This window comes from Hesperophylax consimilis, chromosome 14, assembly GCF_061612785.1.
Source record: "Hesperophylax consimilis isolate HC1 chromosome 14, BYU_Hcon_1.0, whole genome shotgun sequence".
NCBI lineage: Eukaryota > Metazoa > Arthropoda > Insecta > Trichoptera > Limnephilidae > Hesperophylax > Hesperophylax consimilis.
The window spans coordinates 23,948,779-23,970,376 of record NC_142849.1 but is presented as its reverse complement, the minus strand read 5'-3'; the positions used below and the strand labels follow the sequence as shown (position 1 = coordinate 23,970,376).

The 21,598-nt window shown below is 34.4% G+C and overlaps 1 protein-coding gene across 2 annotated transcripts in view; it reads left to right on the top strand.

Annotated features, from left to right (window-relative positions):
- The window catches only part of Men-b (NADP-dependent malic enzyme b, mitochondrial), a 50,383-nt gene extending 31,830 nt beyond the window's left edge, over nt 1–18,553 (top strand). The window contains exons 9-13 of one of the 2 annotated variants that reach the window (XM_089639652.1): nt 2,626–2,768; nt 3,880–4,050; nt 6,633–6,756; nt 11,098–11,316; nt 15,084–15,222. In XM_089639652.1, coding sequence (XP_089495778.1) covers nt 2,626–2,768; nt 3,880–4,050; nt 6,633–6,756; nt 11,098–11,303 — 644 coding nt within the window. In that variant the 3' untranslated portion in view covers nt 11,304–11,316; nt 15,084–15,222. Of the gene's footprint in view, nt 1–2,625; nt 2,769–3,879; nt 4,051–6,632; nt 6,757–11,097; nt 11,317–15,083 lie in introns of both variants that reach the window. The other variant, XM_089639653.1, reaches the window with a different exon arrangement.
- Nucleotides 18,554–21,598: the final 3,045 nt, after the last annotated feature.

Here is a 21,598-nt window from a genome sequence, read left to right as displayed (position 1 = left end):
AAACTCGTGAATAACACAAAAATTTTCGCGTTTTGACAGTTCGCAAAGGAACACAAAGTAAATAAAAGTCCTTTTCTGAGAGGTTAACATTTATTCTGCACGTAAAAGAAATAACCAATAAAGCTTTAAAAATGCTTTGTTTTATACGCAGAACTGTAAGTGACTTCAAGTCACTAGAATGTTTGTAAACACTGTACCTCATTTTGTAAAGTACATTCCAATAATATAGATAGGGTACAGCACAAATTACTTACATTTATTAATTTTATGCTGAACATTCCAATTTAAAATATTAATTATATCATTCTGATGAAAAACAATAATATCTGACTACACTCTCCGATAGGCGGATTATCTCTGACCTTGTTCTATTAAATAAAATTATTAATGACGGTATTGACAACCCTGAAATACCGACCAGAAACGCAAGACAAAATGCTACCCTTTTCTGTGGCAATTTCAAAACAAACTATCAGGCTCACGCACACCTATAAATAGACTGCATTATGTTGGTAATGGATTTGGGAATGTAGTCGACGTATTTAACTCTTGACAGGCCAAGATGCCAAACAAAACGTCTGTAACCAAGTGGTCTTCCGATGACCCCATGCATTTTTCTGTCTTGAGGGAACTTTAAACCATAGAAATCCCAATTATTAATGGTAACTTATGTATTTGCGCAGAAATATGTAAAATACTACAATGATACATCAAGTATTTAAGCTAATAAAATACTACAATGATACATCAAGTATTTAAGCTAATATAAGGAGGATAGTAATTTTGGGTACTACCTACTCCCCCACTTGGCTATGGGATAGTTAAAGATTCCATATTAGAGATTAAACGAATCGTTGTTCGAATCTGTTTGCTTTTCAGAACAGCTTGTATCGTCTCATAGAAATCATTGTCTCCCTTACCGTCATAGTTAGAAATGAAAACTAAACGGCATATGAAAGAGAAAACACCACGCTTTATATTCAAATATCGAAATTAGCTACAGAATAACTGCAATCTAAGAAAAATTTATGAAATTTTGTGAATTTTTTATTAATTATTATACGAAATAACAAAGAAGTAAGGTGACTGTAATGTTTATAATACATTTGTCTGATAAAATGTGTTTTTGTATTGTTATTTATTATTATATGTTATTTTAGTTCAGTGTTTAGACGAAACAACGTAAGGTTAGCCACTTTTAAAACTTTTTGTGTTTGATTTCAAAATATTAATATTTAAAAACATGTATGCTTATTTTTAATAATAAAACTTGAAAGTGTATTTCATCATCTTTCAAAAACAGTTTTTAGTTTTCGGATACATTCAGAAAAATCCCGTTAATATGGATTTTAGTGATGAGAGCAAATAAACACAAATTCTCCGACTTTCTGACAGCATCTTTAAGATGTATACAACGGTCAATATGTCAGAGGCCGGAAGGTTAATTTCATGTAAAAGCCCACTAAAGCGTAAATAAATAAATAAATTATCATCTCTAAAAGTGTGACCTGTACTGATTTGAAAGAAAACTGATGTCGCCATTTTGCATATGACCTTTCATATTGTAAGCCCCGGACAGGTCATTGAAATTGATTATCTCTTCAAGAAAAAATTTCACTCGAGGTAACGGAAACTTGTCTAACTTATGTTTTTTTTTCATATATGAAAATATTGAGCACCCACTTAACCTTTCCTCATCTGTGGTGTGTATTTACTACACATTGCTTCTAATAACTTTAATAACTCTATAAATATAATAAATTCTGGGTTCAGATTTTAGGTATTCCTCCGTCATACATTTATGCACTGCATTAAAAAATAATATATTACATAGTTTTCAAATTCAATTAAAAATCACAGTTTTTTGTTAAAAATCGGGAACAAATACACCAATACAATCAACCGTGTGATACTAAATACGCGAAGAGTGTGCGAGGAAATGACACGCTATTGATGTCCCGCTTTAATTCGCTATGCGGGAACATGAGACATCCACACTTCTGCAGTTGTAGTTTTTGATTTAGACCATCGATACGACCGCACAGCTGTGTTTGTGCCAGCCGCCAGCCGCGCCGCTAGCCAGTTGGCCGCGAACCATCGTTAGATGTGGACCCCTCGCACGTTTCTTTAGCATCTGCCGATGGTTTTTTCATGTTTTCAGCAATTAAATTACAATTATTATCACTTTTGATATAAAATATAATAAACATAATCGATTAGCTATGAATATTCATATTTTTCCGATATTAAATCGCTTATTTTGAGATGTGTATTGACTACACAGCACCGTAACGCGTGTATTTTTTCAGCACAGTAAGGGAAAGGTTAAAAACTCTAAAATTTAAACCTTTTAAAACAGATTTTTTGATGTATGTAATTCCAGTAGGTAGGTGTAATCCTTCTCACCATGTGTAATTCCTTCCGTATGTAATTCTAAGTGTTAATATTGGCGAGTGAAATTTCGTCCTGACGCCAAATAAAATATGATGAATTAATTGTTTCATTTAACTGTTTATTACCTGATTGTCCCATCTCTTTTACCAAGGTAACAATAAGATAACCAGTTTTTACCAATTCCTATGGTTTTAAATGGTAAGTTTATTTATTGTTATTTATTGTATTCAGGAGCATCTGCCTGTGCTGGGGCCTTCACTCCGGAGGTGCTGCAGAACATGTCTGTTATCAATGATCGACCCATCATCTTTGCCCTGTCCAACCCAACGGACAAGGCAGAATGCACAGCTGAAGCTGCTTACACACACACACAGGTTAGCAATTTATTATTCTCCAATGTATCTAATATTAAAATCAAAATTTCTACAATGCTACGCTATTACCAAAACATCACTAGTACATTTAGTATCTGGATTTGCCCAAGTTTTAACTCTCCTGGTTAACCTTTTGATACATAATTATCAACATAGAGAATGAGGGTATGTATCACTAATTGAATACCTGGTAAGTAAGATATTAAAAACAACTTGAAACATGAAATGTGTAATACAATTCACTTTTCTATCTTAATTTTAAAAAATATCAGAAATTATTTGTTGTAATTAGGAACTGCCACTAAGTATTTTTTGTACCTAATTCCTTTATTTTATTAACTTTGATTGCTTTGGAGCAATTTTTCTGAAAAGTGGTCATTGAGTTGTCCCTTCAGGTTAATTTTTTGGCTTTTGGGAACAACTCATGATCTCACAGGGATCGTTGGATCTTTACTGTTGTGGTGAGAAATATGATCTGAACAGTTTTAGAAAGGGAAAACACCACGCTTTATATTCAAATCAGAAGTTAAACACAGTAGAATTAATATGTGCACCTTTAAGAGATCGAAGGTTCAGACTGCAATTCGAAAAAATCCGAGACTTGGGGAATTTTTTACTAATTATTCTTACATGAAATGACAAAAAAGGGAGGTGACATTAACACTTATAGTATATTCGTCTAATAAAATAAGTGCGTGATATATGTATATTTTATCGTTATCAGTAATATTAGTTACAATACATTTTCATTTATAATTTTAACATTGAACATGTTTATTTCTAATAATAAAATTTGAAAACATATTTTATCACCTTATATGAATAGTTTTCAGTTTTCGGATATGTTCAAAATTCCATTTATTTGGATTTTTATTGCAAAGTGGAAATACTCGGACCTTTTGACAGAATACGCCTGAGGTCTCAGGTCTGAGGAGCTACTAGATATTTACACTGTGAATTCACTTCTTTCATGTGTGCAATGAATTCATATTAGTGTTTCTGACAGTATGTCGTATCAGCTTTGATTAGCTAAATTTCATGCATTAAAATATCGACTGTTTCATCCACAGCTACAGATATTTGTGTAATTTATAATGTATTGTGACCTTAGGGGCGCTGCGTGTTCTCATCAGGCTCCCCGTTCCCCAACGTGACGGTGCACGGCAAGACCTTCCACCCGGGGCAGGGCAACAATGCCTACATCTTCCCCGGCATAGCGCTGGGAGTCATCACCACCGCCACCCACCACATCCCCGAGGGCATGTTCCTCAGGGCCGCACAGGTAACAACACAATCCTTGTTATGTAAGCAATAAGCAGGAGCTTCCACCCAGAACAGGGCAACAATGCCTACAACTTCCCAGGCATCACGCTGGGTGTTATCACCACTGCCACCTGCCACATCCCCGAGGGTATGTTCCTGAGGGCCGCACAGATAACAACACAATCCTTGTTATGTAAGCAATAAGCAGGAGCTTCCACCCAGAACAGGGCAACAACGCCTACAACTTCCCCGGTATAGCGCTGGGCGTTATCACTACCGCCACCCACCACATCCCCGAGGGTATGTTCCTGAGGGCCGCACAGGTAACAACATAATCCTTAATAATATAAGCATGGGACAGGGCAACATCGCCTACAACTTCCCTGGCATCGCGCTGGGTGTTATCACCACTGCCACCTGCCACATCCCCGAGGGTATGTTCCTGAGGGCCGCACAGATAACAACACAATCCTTGTTATGTAAGCAATAAGCAGGAGCTTCCACCCAGAACAGGGCAACAACGCCTACAACTTCCCCGGTATAGCGCTGGGCGTTATCACTACCGCCACCCACCACATCCCCGAGGGTATGTTCCTGAGGGCCACACAGGTAACAACATAATCCTTAATAATATAAGCATGGGACAGGGCAACATCGCCTACAACTTCCCTGGCATCGCGCTGGGTGTTATCACCACTGCCACCTGCCACATCCCCGAGGGTATGTTCCTGAGGGCCGCACAGATAACAACACAATCCTTGTTATGTAAGCAATAAGCAGGAGCTTCCACCCAGAACAGGGCAACAACGCCTACAACTTCCCTGGCATCGCGCTGGGTGTTATCACCACTGCCACCTGCCACATCCCCGAGGGTATGTTCCTGAGGGCCGCACAGATAACAACACAATCCTTGTTATGTAAGCAATAAGCAGGAGCTTCTACCCAGAACAGGGCAACAACGCCTACAACTTCCCCGGTATAGCGCTGGGCGTTATCACTACCGCCACCCACCACATCCCCGAGGGTATGTTCCTGAGGGCCGCACAGGTAACAACATAATCCTTAATAATATAAGCATGGGACAGGGCAACATCGCCTACAACTTCCCTGGCATCGCGCTGGGTGTTATCACCACTGCCACCTGCCACATCCCCGAGGGTATGTTCCTGAGGGCCGCACAGATAACAACACAATCCTTGTTATGTAAGCAATAAGCAGGAGCTTCCACCCAGAACAGGGCAACAACGCCTACAACTTCCCTGGCATCGCGCTGGGTGTTATCACCACTGCCACCTGCCACATCCCCGAGGGTATGTTCCTGAGGGCCGCACAAATAACAACACAATCCTTGTTATGTAAGCAATAAGCAGGAGCTTCTACCCAGAACAGGGCAACAACGCCTACAACTTTCCCGGTATAGCGCTGGGCGTTATCACTACCGCCACCCACCACATCCCCGAGGGTATGTTCCTGAGGGCCGCACAGGTAACAACATAATCCTTAATAATATAAGCATGGGACAGGGCAACATCGCCTACAACTTCCCTGGCATCGCGCTGGGTGTTATCACCACTGCCACCTGCCACATCCCCGAGGGTATGTTCCTGAGGGCCGCACAGATAACAACACAATCCTTGTTATGTAAGCAATAAGCAGGAGCTTCCACCCAGAACAGGGCAACAACGCCTACAACTTCCCTGGCATCGCGCTGGGTGTTATCACCACTGCCACCTGCCACATCCCCGAGGGTATGTTCCTGAGGGCCGCACAGATAACAACACAATCCTTGTTATGTAAGCAATAAGCAGGAGCTTCTACCCAGAACAGGGCAACAACGCCTACAACTTTCCCGGTATAGCGCTGGGCGTTATCACTACCGCCACCCACCACATCCCCGAGGGTATGTTCCTGAGGGCCGCACAGGTAACAACATAATCCTTAATAATATAAGCATGGGACAGGGCAACATCGCCTACAACTTCCCTGGCATCGCGCTGGGTGTTATCACCACTGCCACCTGCCACATCCCCGAGGGTATGTTCCTGAGGGCCGCACAGATAACAACACAATCCTTGTTATGTAAGCAATAAGCAGGAGCTTCCACCCAGAACAGGGCAACAACGCCTACAACTTCCCAGGCATCACGCTGGGTGTTATCACTATCCACCTGCCGCATTCCCGAGAAGAAAGGCCGCACACAGAAATTCCAGAATGTAAATTTTTACAAATATTACAAAATATCGGTAACAGATCATTCAATTCATCTTTAAAAAGTGATGAAACTAAAACTTGTTTAAATAGGTTACGTTTACAGGATAGTTTTGATGACTTTATATGTATAACTTTTTAAAGGTGTGTTGATTTATCACAGAACCCAAAATTTCATATTTCAAATAAAAAATTTTACATTCAAAATTTCGAAATTCGAAATATTAAAATTTGAATGTGTGATTTTTCCTAAATAGAATCATAGTACATAATATAGAATGCTAGTAATAGTAGTTAGGATGAGCTAACGCGAGAGAGTCATCACACTGACTATTGTGTGACAATATTTTCACAATGTGATGCAATAAAGTTTGTTGCTTTTTTTTATTTTAGACGTTGGCTAACTTTGTGGCAGAAGAGGATCTCGAAACTGGATCCATCTATCCTCCACTCAAATCAATCCGAGAAGTTTCCATGGCTATTGCAATTGAGTGTGCGAAGATGGCCTACGAAGAAGGTAAAACCATCGCCAAATTACATCTCACGTTGCTAAATAGATTTCATTCTAATTGGCGATATTTCATCCGTCACACACATTTTTCTGTTTTAGATGTCCTTTTTCTTTGATTATTGGTGTGTAGGTTACTTCAGAATTTTTGAAATTTAGGTGCATTATTACTATTTGATCTAAGCCTGATGGCTTGCAATTAATTTATGGGAACACAAATTACTTAGTACAGTAGAACCTCGTTAATTCGAAATCCAGCGGATATCAAAAATCAAATTTCGAATTAACGAATTCCCACGTAATTCGAAATTTTATGAAAAAAAAAAAAAAAATACGCCGAAAATCGATTTTCTCGGCCGCCTCTTCAAATCCGGGTGGTATTTTAGTTGTAAATTCGTATTAATACCAATTATTTCTTTATTTTTGCGGTCGATTACCGTAGCGGCCGGCCCTGTAAATTCAGATATTCGCAATAAATTCGTAAAAATGCTATATATTTACGCGTAAATCGAGATTTTGCTGCCGATTTCGGTCGCGCCCTACCCTTTAAATTGAGATATTCGTAAAAATACGATATATTTCCGCGTAAATCGAGATTTCGCGGTAATTTTCTGTCGCGGCCGGCCCTTTATTTCAAATATCTGAATTTGAATTCGTAAAAATACGATATATTTCCGCGTAAAACGAGGATTCGCGGCCGTATTCCGTCGCGGCCGGCTCTTCAAATTCAGATATTCGAAATAAATTCATAAAAATGGTATATATTTACGCGTAAATCGAGATTTTGCTGCCGATTTCGGTCGCGCCCTACCCTTTAAATTGAGATATTCGTAAAAATACGATATATTTCCGCGTAAATCGAGATTTCGCGGTAATTTTCTGTCGCGGCCGGCCCTTTATTTCAAATATCTGAATTTGAATTCGTAAAAATACGATACATTTCCGCGTAAAACGAGAATTCGCGGCCGTATTCCGTCGCGGCCGGCTCTTCAAATTCAGATATTCGAAATAAATTCGTAAAAATATGATATATTTCCGCGTAAATCGAATTTTGTCGGCAGTTTTTCGTCGCGGCCGGCCTTTAAGTTCAGATATTTGAAGTAAATTCGTAAAAATATGTCATATTTCGGCATGGATCGAAAATTTTCGGCCGATTTCCGTCGCGCCGTATTTTTTCAACGCGGATATTCGAAGTAAAGTTAGTAAAAATACGATATATTTACGCGTAAATCGAAATTACGCGGCCGAGTTTCGTCGCGGCCGACCCTTTAAATGCAGATATTTGGCGTAAACTCGTAAAACTACGACATATATCCGCGTAAAATGTATTTTCTCGGCCCTTTAAACTCGGATATTCGAATTAATTTGAAAAAATACGACATTCCAGTGTAAATCGATTCAGATTTACAAAATAATAATACTAATTAGGACGATGTATAACCACGTAAAAATACATTTTTCGGCGTTTTACCGCCACGCCTGACTTTTAGATTCAGATTTACGAAATATTATGATTTATTTTCGCAAAAATCAAATTTTTTCGAATTACACGAACAAATTTTCGTGCGCGGACAAAAATAAATTTCGAATTACGAATTAACGAATTTCGAATTAAAAAAAAATTTGTATGAAAAAATTTTTCAGCGGAATTTTTTTTTGCGAAAATTTCGAATTACGCGTTTTTTCGAATTATCGGGGTTCGAATTAACGGGGTTCTACTGTACTAAGGTAATAATTGATCTAAAAACAATTTTATTTGTTTGTTTTGCTTTGAAATAAGCAACCAACAATTTTGATTTTGGTACAGGATAAATCTTTTTGCATTTTATACATATTTCGAAAATTTTTATTTTACAAAAAGAATCTATCTTTTGTGCATAGATTGTTTGATTTCAAATTGCGTCCAATTTTCAAAGGTCAACTTTTAGTTTTACAGGTATTTTTCTTACCTTTGTCAAAATCTTTTGGCAAATCCGAAAAATTATTTATGCAGTAGAACCCCATTAATTCAAATCCTGATAATTCGTTAAAACGAAATTCGAAATTTTCGAAAAAAAAAAATTACTGAAAATTCGATTACTGTGAAATATATCGTATTTTGACGAATTTACATCAAATGTGACCATTGGTATCAAAACTGGTCAACTCCACTTTAGGTGAATTTTCAGGAAACACCAAAACAAGTGCTGGATTTGACTATTTTTCATACCACAGCCGCTTTTTAAACCGGTTTCTCTTACAAAATATGCGGATATGACTGCTTTTGAAAAATAAGAACTGTTCTTTTATTAATAATGAACACAGTTCAATACTTAGTTTATTTTTTTTTAATTTTGGATCTGACCAGTTTTGATACCAAACAACTCAAATATCTGAATTTCAAGGCCCGGCCACGACGGTAATCTAAATTTAAATTTACGCGGAAATATATCGTATTTTCAAGAATTAATTTCTGGCCGCAACTGAAATCAGCCGCTGAATTTCAATTTATGCGTAAATATGTAGTATTTTTGCAAATTTAATAGAATATCTGAGTTCAAATGGCCAGCCGCGATCGAAATTATCAGCGAAGTTTCAATTTATGCAGAAATATATCATATTTTTATGAATTAACTTTGAACATCTGAGTTTAAAGGGCCGGCTGCGACAGAAATAGGCCGCGATATTTTGAATTCTGCAGAAAGATGTCTTATTTTTATGAATTTACTTTGAATAATAACTGAACTCGATGGACCGACCCCCGAGGTAATCGGCTGCGAAATTTTGATTTGTACAGAAATAAGTAGTTTTACTAATTTATTCCAAAGATACTACCCGAATTTAAAGGGACCTCCGAGGACTCACTTTAAAAAAAAAAATTCGTTAAATTAAAATTACATAGGAATTTGTTAATTCGAAATTTGTTATTTGATGTCCCGTGGATTTCGAATTATCAGGGTTCTACTGTTTATTTTTGTGAAAGATCATTATATCATTTTCAATGTAGAAACAGATATTTATCACAAATGCAATTAACACAGTACCTGAGTATTGTTTTGCATTAGCTTTTTCTACATCACAATATTAATTTATTCTAAATGGCTCAACACTCAAATTCATTTACATTTTTACTCTCTTACATTAAGTGTTTTGGAAAGATCAGTTTGTTGTGTTTTCCCCTTGTTCCAATTTGATTATTGTATTTCTTTATATTGTGAATGCATCTGGTAATGTTGGTTCCATCCTGTTGCAACGTTTTTTCCCAAAACAACCAAACTGCTTGCTCTGTCAGTCGGTGAAACCCTGTTCATTCCTACCCTGCGAGACTAAAGTTGGTAAACAAACAAACCATTGATGATGCCTATAAGCAACCCTCGTAACAAAACTATAATACATATAATCATTTCTTTAACACGATTTTGATACAACACGGTCAACAAAGTGTAATGATAATATCGGTTCTTATTAGAATCCTCGATTTTTGGGTTATTATGCCATGTTGCGGTTCATTCTTCTTCAGCTTCTTGGTACCCGGTACTTGACGGCTACACCAAAATTAATCGCCGAAAACCACATTAGTTTAGCCAATTATTATAGCGAAATACCGGCCCCAAAAGGATTAACGCCTGCAATACTGTATTACTTCCACATACATAAATACACACTTCACAATAATCTATACATATGCCCTGATGACGGTCACTGTAACGCTGTCTGTAACGTTGACCAAAGAAAGAGGAAGCGCAACACGGTGTAATAATCTAAAAATTATCACGATAATACTTTTTGGCCTTGAAAATCTCAAATGATAATGTGTTTTTGTTTTTTGACATCCCAGAGTGATTTTCATTCAATTGAACCTACATCCCATTTTTTTTACGTACTATATTGTTGTATGGTATTTAAAAAAAAGTTGTTTTTACTTTGTCTATGGAAAATACGTGAAAAAACAGAATAACATATTATAGGTCATTTTTTCATATTTGATTGTTTAAGTAAGTTTGGTTTTTTATTTTAAATTTTGTTACCCCGTGGAACCATATTATTCACGTATCTATTAAATAAGATGAATGGTTCTTTCATTCACACGTTCATTTAAGAAAACAAAAGTGAAATTAAAATAGATGTCTTTCAGATGACTGTTCAGATTTGGCAATAATTGTACCGTGCTACAATAATCTTTTTGCAATTTAGGCTTATGGTATTAGAATTAGGTTTCGCCGAGTTTGTATAGCTGGCAATAAAACACATATTCGACAGTCTTTTAAGTTCGGAATACGCTGGGTTTTCGCCATCTATGGTTTGTTTGTTCGTTCGTCTGTTCCATTATACATGTATTTTAACCCCCGAACCGCGCCCGCTCCGTATCAGGCCTGGCCTCGGTGTACCCTGACCCAAAGGACTACGAGCGCTTCATCAAGACGCAGCTGTACAACACCAACTACGAGAGGTCGCTGCCCATCACTTACACATGGCCCGAGGACAACCCGGAGCACTACAGCGTAAGGCCGCTGCCCGCCTCCCTAAGGGAGGACGGCAAGCAGCAGCGGGCGCCCATCGTCTTCAACAAACACTAATTCGCTGACTAAGGTGCTTTTTTAAGGCATCGCCATTGAAACACCTAAACAACCTGCTTAAGTTCTTTTTGAGGCACCTAAACAACCTACTTAAGTTCTTTTTAAAGGACCTAAACAACCTGCTAAAGTTCTTTTCGAGGCACCTAAATAACCTGCTTAAGTTTTTTTTGAAGAACCTAAAAAACCTGCTAAAGTTCATTATGAAGAATGTCTTGAAACACCTGAGCAATCTGGTCAAGTTTGTTTTGAACAATGTATTTGAATACCTGGGCAACCAACTGGTTCAGTTTGCTTTGAAGGATGTATAGAAATATCGGAGCGACCTGCTTAATTTGTTTTGAATGATGTATTTAAATACCTGGGCAAACAAATGGTTGTGTTTGTTTTGAAGGATGTATAGAAATATCGGAGCGACCTGCTTAATTTGTTTTGAATGATGTATTTAAATACCTGGGCAAACAAATGGTTGTGTTTGTTTTGAAGGATGTATAGAAATATCGGAGCGACCTGCTTAAGTTCGTTTTGAATGATGTATTTAAATACCTGAGCAACCAACTGGTTATGTTTGTTTTGAAGGATGTATAGAAATATCGGAGCGACCTGCTTAAGTTTGTTTTGAATGATGTATTTAAATACCTGGGCAACCAACTGGTTATGTTTGTTTTGAAGGATGTATAGAAATATCGGAGCGACCTGCTTAAGTTTGTTTTGAATGATGTATTAAAATACCTGGGCAAACAAATGGTTGTGTTTGTTTTGAAGGATGTATAGAAATATCGGAGCGACCTGCTTAAGTTCATTTTGAATGATGTATTTAAATACCTGGGCAACCAACTGGTTGTGTTTGTTTTGAAGGATGTATAGAAATATCGGAGCGACCTGCTTAAGTTTGTTTTGAATGATGTATTGAAATACGTGGGCAACCAGATAGCTAAGTTTGTTTTGAAGGATGTATAGAAATATCAGAGCAACCTGCTTATGTTTGTTTTGAAGGATGTCTTGAAACACCTGAGCACCCTGCTTATATATATTTCTGAGAACGTCTTGAAGCACCTAAAGGCTTATGTTCATTTTGAATGAAGGTTTAAAATACCTAAGCATCCTGCTTGTTCTTTTGAAAAAGTGTCTTTAAACAACATGCATCTTGCAATTATTAATAAGAAAATATGAGCATGTCTAGAAAGTTCTAATATGTGATTAATAACTTTAATTATTTTTGATTTGCTTAATTTTCTTTCTTTATTGTTAAATATAACTTGTTGGGGAGAATTTTTACAAAATCTGGGTTGTTATACATATATAATACCAGTAGGGGTGTGTAGTCTACAGTGGTTCTTGACACATACAATGTGCATATCTTATTCAAACAACAACTGAAATAAGTTCCGCTAATTTCACTCTGGAAATGGTACCCACATCACGAGGCCTGTAAACCTAATCATGAAAATAGGTGCATAATGTAAGTTGTATAGAGTGTTTCAATTGGTTGATGTACAATTCAAAATTGCACTGGCAATCTAAAAGCACCGTTATTTCATTATTTATAGAAGATGCTATTGTAAATAAAGTTTTGTATACGGGAAAACATTTGGGTACCTATCGAAAAAAAAAATTGATATTTCAAAGCTATTTTACGGTTCGAAGACTTAATGTTTTTCTGTATTAAATATTTTATTTTTAAGGGCACAAACTCTATCTAGCTTGTAAACTAGTCAACTGTCTTTTCTTCTGTAAAAATAACACTTTTGCACTCAAAAATATATCCTTGAAATTTTACCGTTTCTTACTACTTCATACCTACATGTTTTTGATATTTTTTTTCAACGGTGCACTAATATTACTATAGGCACTTTATTTTAAACCTTAGGGCCAGTTGTTTGACTAAGCATTACTTTTGACATTGTCACAGATAGACAATCAACACCATTTAGATTTTTTTCATTTGAATGGTCCCCGTTAACCATCCATTCTCAGCCCAACAGATTTGACAAATTTTTTGTTGGGTATCTGATCAGATGTTGACAGTGTTCAAGCATAATAAGGCATCATAAAAAAATAACCAAACACTAATGGTTCGAAAATCAGGAGTTAATGGGGACCCTTCCTTTGTCAGAAAATTCAAAATGACGCTAGTTGTCGATTTGTGACGATGTCGAATGTGACTGTCGGTCAAACAACTGGCTCTTAGCAATTTAATTTTTTTTAAATCATATGGGAACCTTACTTACTGCGTGACTAACCATAAATCTTTTATGATTTCTAGATTTGTTTTTGTTGTTTGATTGGAATTTTTTGGTAAAAATTTTTTTAACCTAATTTTTGCAACCAAAAAAATCTCCAATGATAAAACTATACTAATCATTCTATTGTAGAATATTTAAATAATTTTCTTTCTTTTCAGTAGGTACTTCTTGAATTAATTGTTTTGTTTTTTTTTTTAGGTTGGTTTACATTATGTTTTCTTCCATTTGTTTGTTGTTGTGTTTTTCCCCACGCTTTTGAATGTTTCAGCTTTGTCTGTTTGCATGTTAATTTCTGGTTTAAAAAATGTTTTTATATTAACACATTGAGAAATTAGTTAAACCACACATTTTGTGACACTTTATTTTGATTGGCCTATTCTTTTTACGCCATTGGTTTTCTGTTCTCAATGTGTTAATATTTAATTTGTGAAATCTGGATTTCATAGTGAATGTGGTATTACTTGCATGTTATTTTTATAAGTAACACCTTATCCATATGTTATGTTTGTCGATGTAATAAACCAATTTTTGTTAACTAATATGTTTTGTTAAGTATAGTAACAATATAAAGCCATTCTTCTGTTCAGAAGAAATTAATTATTGAAACAATATTAATAATATTCAAGCAATATGAATTACTAATCTGGTTAGATTATACTAATACTGTCCCGAAAAAGTTAGGATATAACCAAAACTAGTTGACACAATGGTGGTTAAAAACTAAGTAAATTTACATTTAATTATAATTTCAGCGGGTCTAGCACGATCAAATTGATAACTTAACAATATCTAATTGATGGACTTAACTTCCGACGATTTTATATCAATATACCAAGCATGGTTGCGCCGTCGATACTCTAACCGATATTGACATGAAATATGTCTATGAATTGTAGAAATGTCTAAACTTCAAATGGCTACATAAATGTTAAAAATACTAATAAAATGATTATGTCGAATTGTAATATTTTCTTCAATATACTTTGGAAGTCCTCATGTACTTTTTTACACTAAAAAGGAAATTAATTCGTTAATGAGGTCTTTAATTATAACTTTCAATTTTTTTTTCTCCGAACCGGAACAGAAGCAATTGAACACATCTTCGTTGAATTAATTAAGTTTATGGATCGTGTATACGAATTCTTTCAATTCTAAGAGCTTCGTTAGTTCACCTCCATTCATTAATAAGCCAGCTATTTTGCATAATGAACGACATTATCCAAAAAGTTGGGTATATTCGTATATATCGGACACCTTGGAGGCCCCGCTAAAAGCAGAGGCTTTTGTCTACCGACTGTCTGAATCATATTCTGACTGTGCTTGCAAATATGCTAACTGACTATAGATTACGGATTTCGTCATTATCGTATTGATGAGCTTTATCGATCTACCGTGCTAGATACCTAGACCACAACGTGATTGCTTTCTTCAGTAATTTAATAAGTTCATTTTTATTAAAAAACATCTTATAACTAACCAAAATGTCATGATTTTCCTGTTTTTTTATACTTTGACTAAATCTCCTGTGCTCAAATAGGTCTAGCCTCCGTTTACCCACAACCGGAGGAATTGAAGGAGTTCATCGAGACCCACTTGTACAACGCGGACTATGAGAGCTCACTTCCCAATACTTGGAGTTGGAAGCCCGAGGAGAACTTCAACATTAGACCTATTCAACCCGTTAGCAAGAATGTCTAATTGTAATGTTTCAATTGTTACGATTCACCCTGTCCATTATACCCGGTTACATTACTTATTATAGTTCAATTATAATATTCACAATGTAACAATAATTATGTATCATTTTATTACGTTGATTCTGGTCATCATCTATGTATATTCAGTTAGAATTAGACAGATGTTAGTTCTAATTTATCAATTATAACCCTCTTTATATATGTAATCAGTTAGCCAAAAGTATAAACATATAATGAATCAATTATGTATTATGTCACCCTGTCCCATTTTATAATGAATTGTACAAGGTGGTGTAAAATACAACTTCTTTTGCGGATTTGTTGGTTACTCCCAAATCGTCATTGAATATCGCTGAATAAAAGAGTTTTTGAATGTACAGAATGTATTATTTTTGCACCACCCCGTATAATTTTAATATTTTAATGGTAACAAACAAACACTAATTAATCCCATTAAAACACCAAATTTAAGAATAAAATTCATTCCTTTTTGTTATTGGACATTCAATAACCCATTAAGATCGTTAGTTTGACAATAATAATATTGTTTAAAAAAAGTTATAACGAATAATATAATTTATTTGATGTTGACTTTCTTATCGACCTTTATTTATTTTACGATTTTACTAATCTTGCCAAATAATTATCATTATCGCATGTTTGGTCATTTCATAGAACTACCTTTTATAGTAATTTATTTACCATTTAATCAATAAGTTTAACTTTGATAGCATTATGAATGTATTTTGATGGTTGTATCCATTATTTACTGTATTTTTAAGCCTAAGTTTTAGTAGACATCTTTAAGATCGAAGTAAATACATGAAAGTCAAATTCTTGTGATATGAATTTATTATTACATATTTGTTTGACAAATTTCATAAATTTGGACTATGTTTAAAACATACACTTACGTTTGAAAAATTTTATTGTTAACATTGCCAAACATGAAAATGAGTAACAATAGTTTACTTTACTTTAAATTCATTTAATTTAGAAGTATTGGAAATTTCATGTTGTAAATTTCAATTTAATTCAGAAGTATTCGAAATTTCATGTTGTAAATTTCAATTTAAATAGGAAATTTCACATTTAATTCAGAAGTATTGGAAATTTCATGTTGCAATTTTCAATTTAAATAGGAAATTTGACATTTAACTCAGAAGTATTGGAAATTTCATGTTGTAAATTTCAATTTAATTCAGAAGTATTGGAAATTTCATGTTGTAAATTTAAATTTAATTCGGAAGTATTGTAAATTTCATGTAGTAAATTTCAATTTAAATAGGAAATTTGACATTGTACTTTTTATTTCCCACTTAAGGCGAAGCACTACATAGTAATGCAAAATCGTGTGTTTTTTGTTTGAAAATTTGATCACTTTGAAATATTTTGGACGCTTTAATTAAATACTGCGAGTAGAACACATCTTGGTCTTTGAAATTTGGTGATGTTTTTTCTTGAAGAAATCAAAATAGGTGGCTGGCGTTAAGCGGGAATTTAAACCTTATTGCCATCTACATAAGGAGTGTTGTTGTTAGCGGCCCGATTCCAAATGTTACATGACGTGGTGCATCGCCTTAAATGAAATAAAAAAGTTTGCTTCTATAATATAAACTGAACAAAAGCCTCGAAAGAATTAATTGAAAAGATTTATAGATATTTTACAAATGAACTAAATCAATTTTTAAGAATATCAGAATTTTATTGAATATTGTGTTTGGTTAGCTGAATATATTTTAATGAATGTGATATTGCCACAAGGGATGTGTGTTGAGTCGAGGTTATTGTAAAAGTATTATTAAGGCCTGATTTAGGTATTCTTTTGCTTGTTATTTATATTGTTTTATTCAATTAACTATTGTCCTTACAACATTACTTCAGCTAAACTTTCAAACAATCAGAAATTTAGTATTTTCAGTATTTATTTTTAAAAAACAACATTTGATACTCACCTATAATTTCAACTTTATTGGTGATAATTTCGTTTTTTTATGTAATATATTTTTTATTTAATTTTCAAAAATAAAATACAAGGTGTTCTGAATTTTCAATTCATTGCTTCTAAATAAACAAATGTCTTTTTTAAATTTAATTATTTCTTGTAGCTAATTATTTTTCTTCTCCATACTTTACTTTCTCTGTACCGTCTTCAGTGCTCCATTATGAAGTCAACTGGACTTTTTGTGTTTCTGGTTGAATTGTATAAAAATAAAATAATTCTATGTTGACTTCACTTAAATGAGTAGATTTTAATGAATAGTTTGCGAACACACTTGGTTTTGCTTGAATCTAAGCCTGTCTGTCACTTCTATTGAACCAAATAGATAATTACTGTGCACCAATTTAACTGCGTTCAAAAATAATGGGGTATAATAGTTTTGATCATGCGTTGAATGATAAATAACTATCAATTAACTAACATTTTTGAACGCCGCTTAAATTGGTGCACAGTAATTATCTATTTTGTTCAATAGAAGTGACTAATATATAATAGTTTTGATCATTTGTTGAATGATAAATAACTAGCAATTATCCAACTCTTAGTAAATTCAGTATTATAATAATTATGATTTAAATTTGAGTGAATGGAGAATTTGTATGAATTTAGGATGGGATCCACGAAGTCTCTTCGGGAAGGAAACAATTTAATTCCATACATTTATTTTGTTGTTGCGTGTGAGAATATTGTAGTCAAATTGACATAAAAAATTGTTAAAAGACGTTAAAACCATTAATTAATACATAAACACACTATTTTTAAACACAGTGTGATAATAAAATAATCTTTTTTTTTAGAAATTTTTTGTTTTTTTTAAAAATGATTTTTCGAGAGTTCGATGTTACAAAATTTGCCATTACGTAATTTTTGTCACCTTGAAGGAATTTTGTCTCTTTTAATGAATACATATCTTATCAACGTATACGTCAAATATAATAGCTTTTTGTTTGCATTTTAGAATATTTTTTCAGTATTATTTATTTCATGTTAATTTGGCCTGTATTAATTTGAATTTTTCTTGTATTATCTTGAACCTAGTATTTTATTTAATTTTATTTTACCAAAAATATTTTTTTTTCTCTTCATCAAACCAAAGCATCTACCAATCAAAAGTGCTGTACTGAAAGTACCATTCAAATGAAATTAGTATTATGACATTTTGTAGTCTACTTGCATTGTTAGTAAAATGTTACTAAATACCTACTTTTATTATAGGCATCCTTCAGATAGTCAGTTGTGTGCACTTTTCTGTTATAATGTGATGTCATTGTTATATTGATGGGTTTACAGTAATAAAAAAACAGTTGTTCCTATTTTGTATGATTAATTAATGCCACACCATTAAAACCTTATCCTTACTGTTCTAGAAAATCCTTTGAGCTCAGGTGATGTGTACTCAGTGTTCAGGGTAGACATCACAGACATTTAAATTGATAGACCAGGCAATTAGGGTAAGAGAAATCAACCAAGTGCACGGAGTGTGGGAGGTGGCATGACCGTCCACCTTTCTATCATTTGTCAATAAATTAATCTGACATAGTATATTCAATCTTCGAAAAAAAAATCTGCTTTTGAATTACTAGTCCTTTTTACAATGATGTGCAAATTGCTTGCTGATAAAAAACTTAACTACAAATCTCAAATCGGACAAACAAAAGTTCGGTATAGTTTCTATTTATTTTTATTTATTTTATTTAGACACTTTTACAAATGTGTTATAATTTCCTACCTCACTCATTTTTAGCGTTGTTACGCCAGGTGGTTCATTTAAAAATGAACATTCAGATCCTGCATAGAAAAGTCCCACAATGCGCTGAAAACCTTTGCCTTACTTTACTTTTCTGCGCAGGATCTGGTTATTTCAATGTGCGCTCTTCCGCGGTCAATGTACAACTGATGCCAAAAATATGGTCACATGGTTTGCCTCCAGCCGTCAAAATGATACCCGGATTTCATGTTAGAGCAAATCTATCAATTTGGAAGTCTATGGTACACACTTAGAATTTTGTCATTTTGGAGTTGGATAAAAATGAATAGTTTACATTTATTACTTAGTAAATCATTTTAATATTATATATTAAAATATTAATAACATTGGTCACGCATAAATTGCATGACACGTCCATTACAGTCGATAGATTGCCGGCTACTATTGGCAACCGCGCATCGTGATACGGAGCGAAATCCCGTAATCCCTCACTCACTAACGCACCACTCGGCGAGTTATCAACGCACATAGACATACATATATATCAACAAATTTTTTACAGATTTTCCGACAAAACATTTTTTCTGATGAATTCGATAAATACAAATATATTTTATCCTATACAAAAAAATATGAACTCTGTTTAATGTATTCGCAGAGATATTGAAATAATTATAGAAATGTCAGATCAGTTGGCAGCACAGACAAGAAGGATTAATATTAAATTTACTTCTTAGATATCGCAGGAATTATTTGTGGAAATAAAAAAAATTCAGAACATGAATTTTAACGATGTTTTTATTTATGAAAACTTTTTGTATGAAAAAAACAGACTTATCTCCATACAAAAGGTTTTTTCACATAAAAAAAGATATATATATATACATGACCATAGAAAACCATCTGCGAACCTGCATTTGTAACATATCATTTCCTAACCTTTTTCCCTAACCAACTCCCTTTTCTCCCTTTCCAGGCATAGCCACATCGGGGTATGTCAAGGACAATGCGGAAGAGCAAATAAAATCTCACATATCGTCCCACCAGTACGACGCTTCCTATGTAGCATCAATTCCCCAATCCTATCCGTATCCTGAACCTAAAGAAATCTACGTCTTAAAAGAAGTTCAACTGGAGGAGGCACCCATTCAGTAAATATACCGTTTATTCTAATACATACTCTTTTAGTGAAATACAAAGTTTACCATTCTGATTATGTACGGAATATAAATGTATATCATACGGGAGTTACAGCCGGGTGATTTGTGTATATTTCGATACACTACTTTCAGAGTGCAACAAGTCCTTATTCGGCAGAATTGAAAATTTTGGTAAAAAAAAAAGGAATACGTTTTGATGGTCGCCGATGCCATCTGAGTATTTTTTTTTCAAATTTAAAATGGTAATGTTTCTTCATTTCCACAATGGCGTTCAACGTGTTAATACCCCTTACCATGTAAGGTAGGAACAGTGAAAAACTTGACTTGTTTTCACTTAAAACGTCCGATTTTACCAAACCAACAAATGATCTGGCGTGAGATGGTAATTTTTGATTTAATTACCAAACGTGCCCTATGAAAAAACGTTCACTCTCCCACTTAGTCAGAGCGCGTAAAGACAATGAATTCTCTCACACACACTTGCATAAAGATGCCGCTAGTAAACAACATGACGTTAGTGCTAACCGTTAGGAAAAGGAACGCATATTAAATGTTGTATTTTACGCCTTTTAAAACATATGACACTTGAAAAAATACAATACGTCAAATTTACATGAAAAAAGAGAATTTGTGAGTACTTACTGTTTTTGTAGCTTCCTTAGATTATTGCAATTCTTTAAGTGAGTCGGTATTCTACTTTTAGACCCATTAATGAAACATTTTGATGGCATTTTCGAAATATATACGCCGTAAAACAGGGAGCCTATAGTTTCACCGCCATCACCGGGGGCTTCCATCCCGGAATAAGTAAAAAACTGTGAAATGTGTTGAAAATTTGGTGCAAGATGAAGTATTTATTTAATTGTTAATATCCACAGATAGCATAACGATAATAAGAGGCCGTACTTCTACAGATGTGTGTATTATATACATATTTTAAATTAAAAATATTGTGTAAAGCCGTTATTAACGCGATAATCATAGATCCAAGTTTTAAAAGTGGGTTGTATGGTGTATCAATGTTTTTATTTTTTATGGTAATAATAGTCCATTAATTGGTAACAAAGAATATGAAGTCTGAGAATGACATACGAAAGGTAGTATTAAGCCGTTTTAGAGAGCCGTTTTCCAGCAAATCACCATTCTGCCCTATAACCCACTCTTAAGAAGTAATTCGAATACGTAAATTTTTCAGTTTCAAAGAGTACCAAGATATAAATTTACAGCATTAGCTGTGTGTTCCATAAAATATATTTTTTAACTTGCTCCATCGAGATGATGCACTTTGTATTGTAAACATTTAATTAATGATTACATTCTGAGAAGGAATAATACAATAATTACTGAATTCCAGAATTTCAAGCTAATTCGTCTTAATTATTGCCAATGTCACATGTCTTGAAACAGTGATTTCTGAGTTATAACTCTGGACTAGTGTATCGATTTTTACTTTCAATGTGAAAAGGCCATTATTCAGGGTGTCCG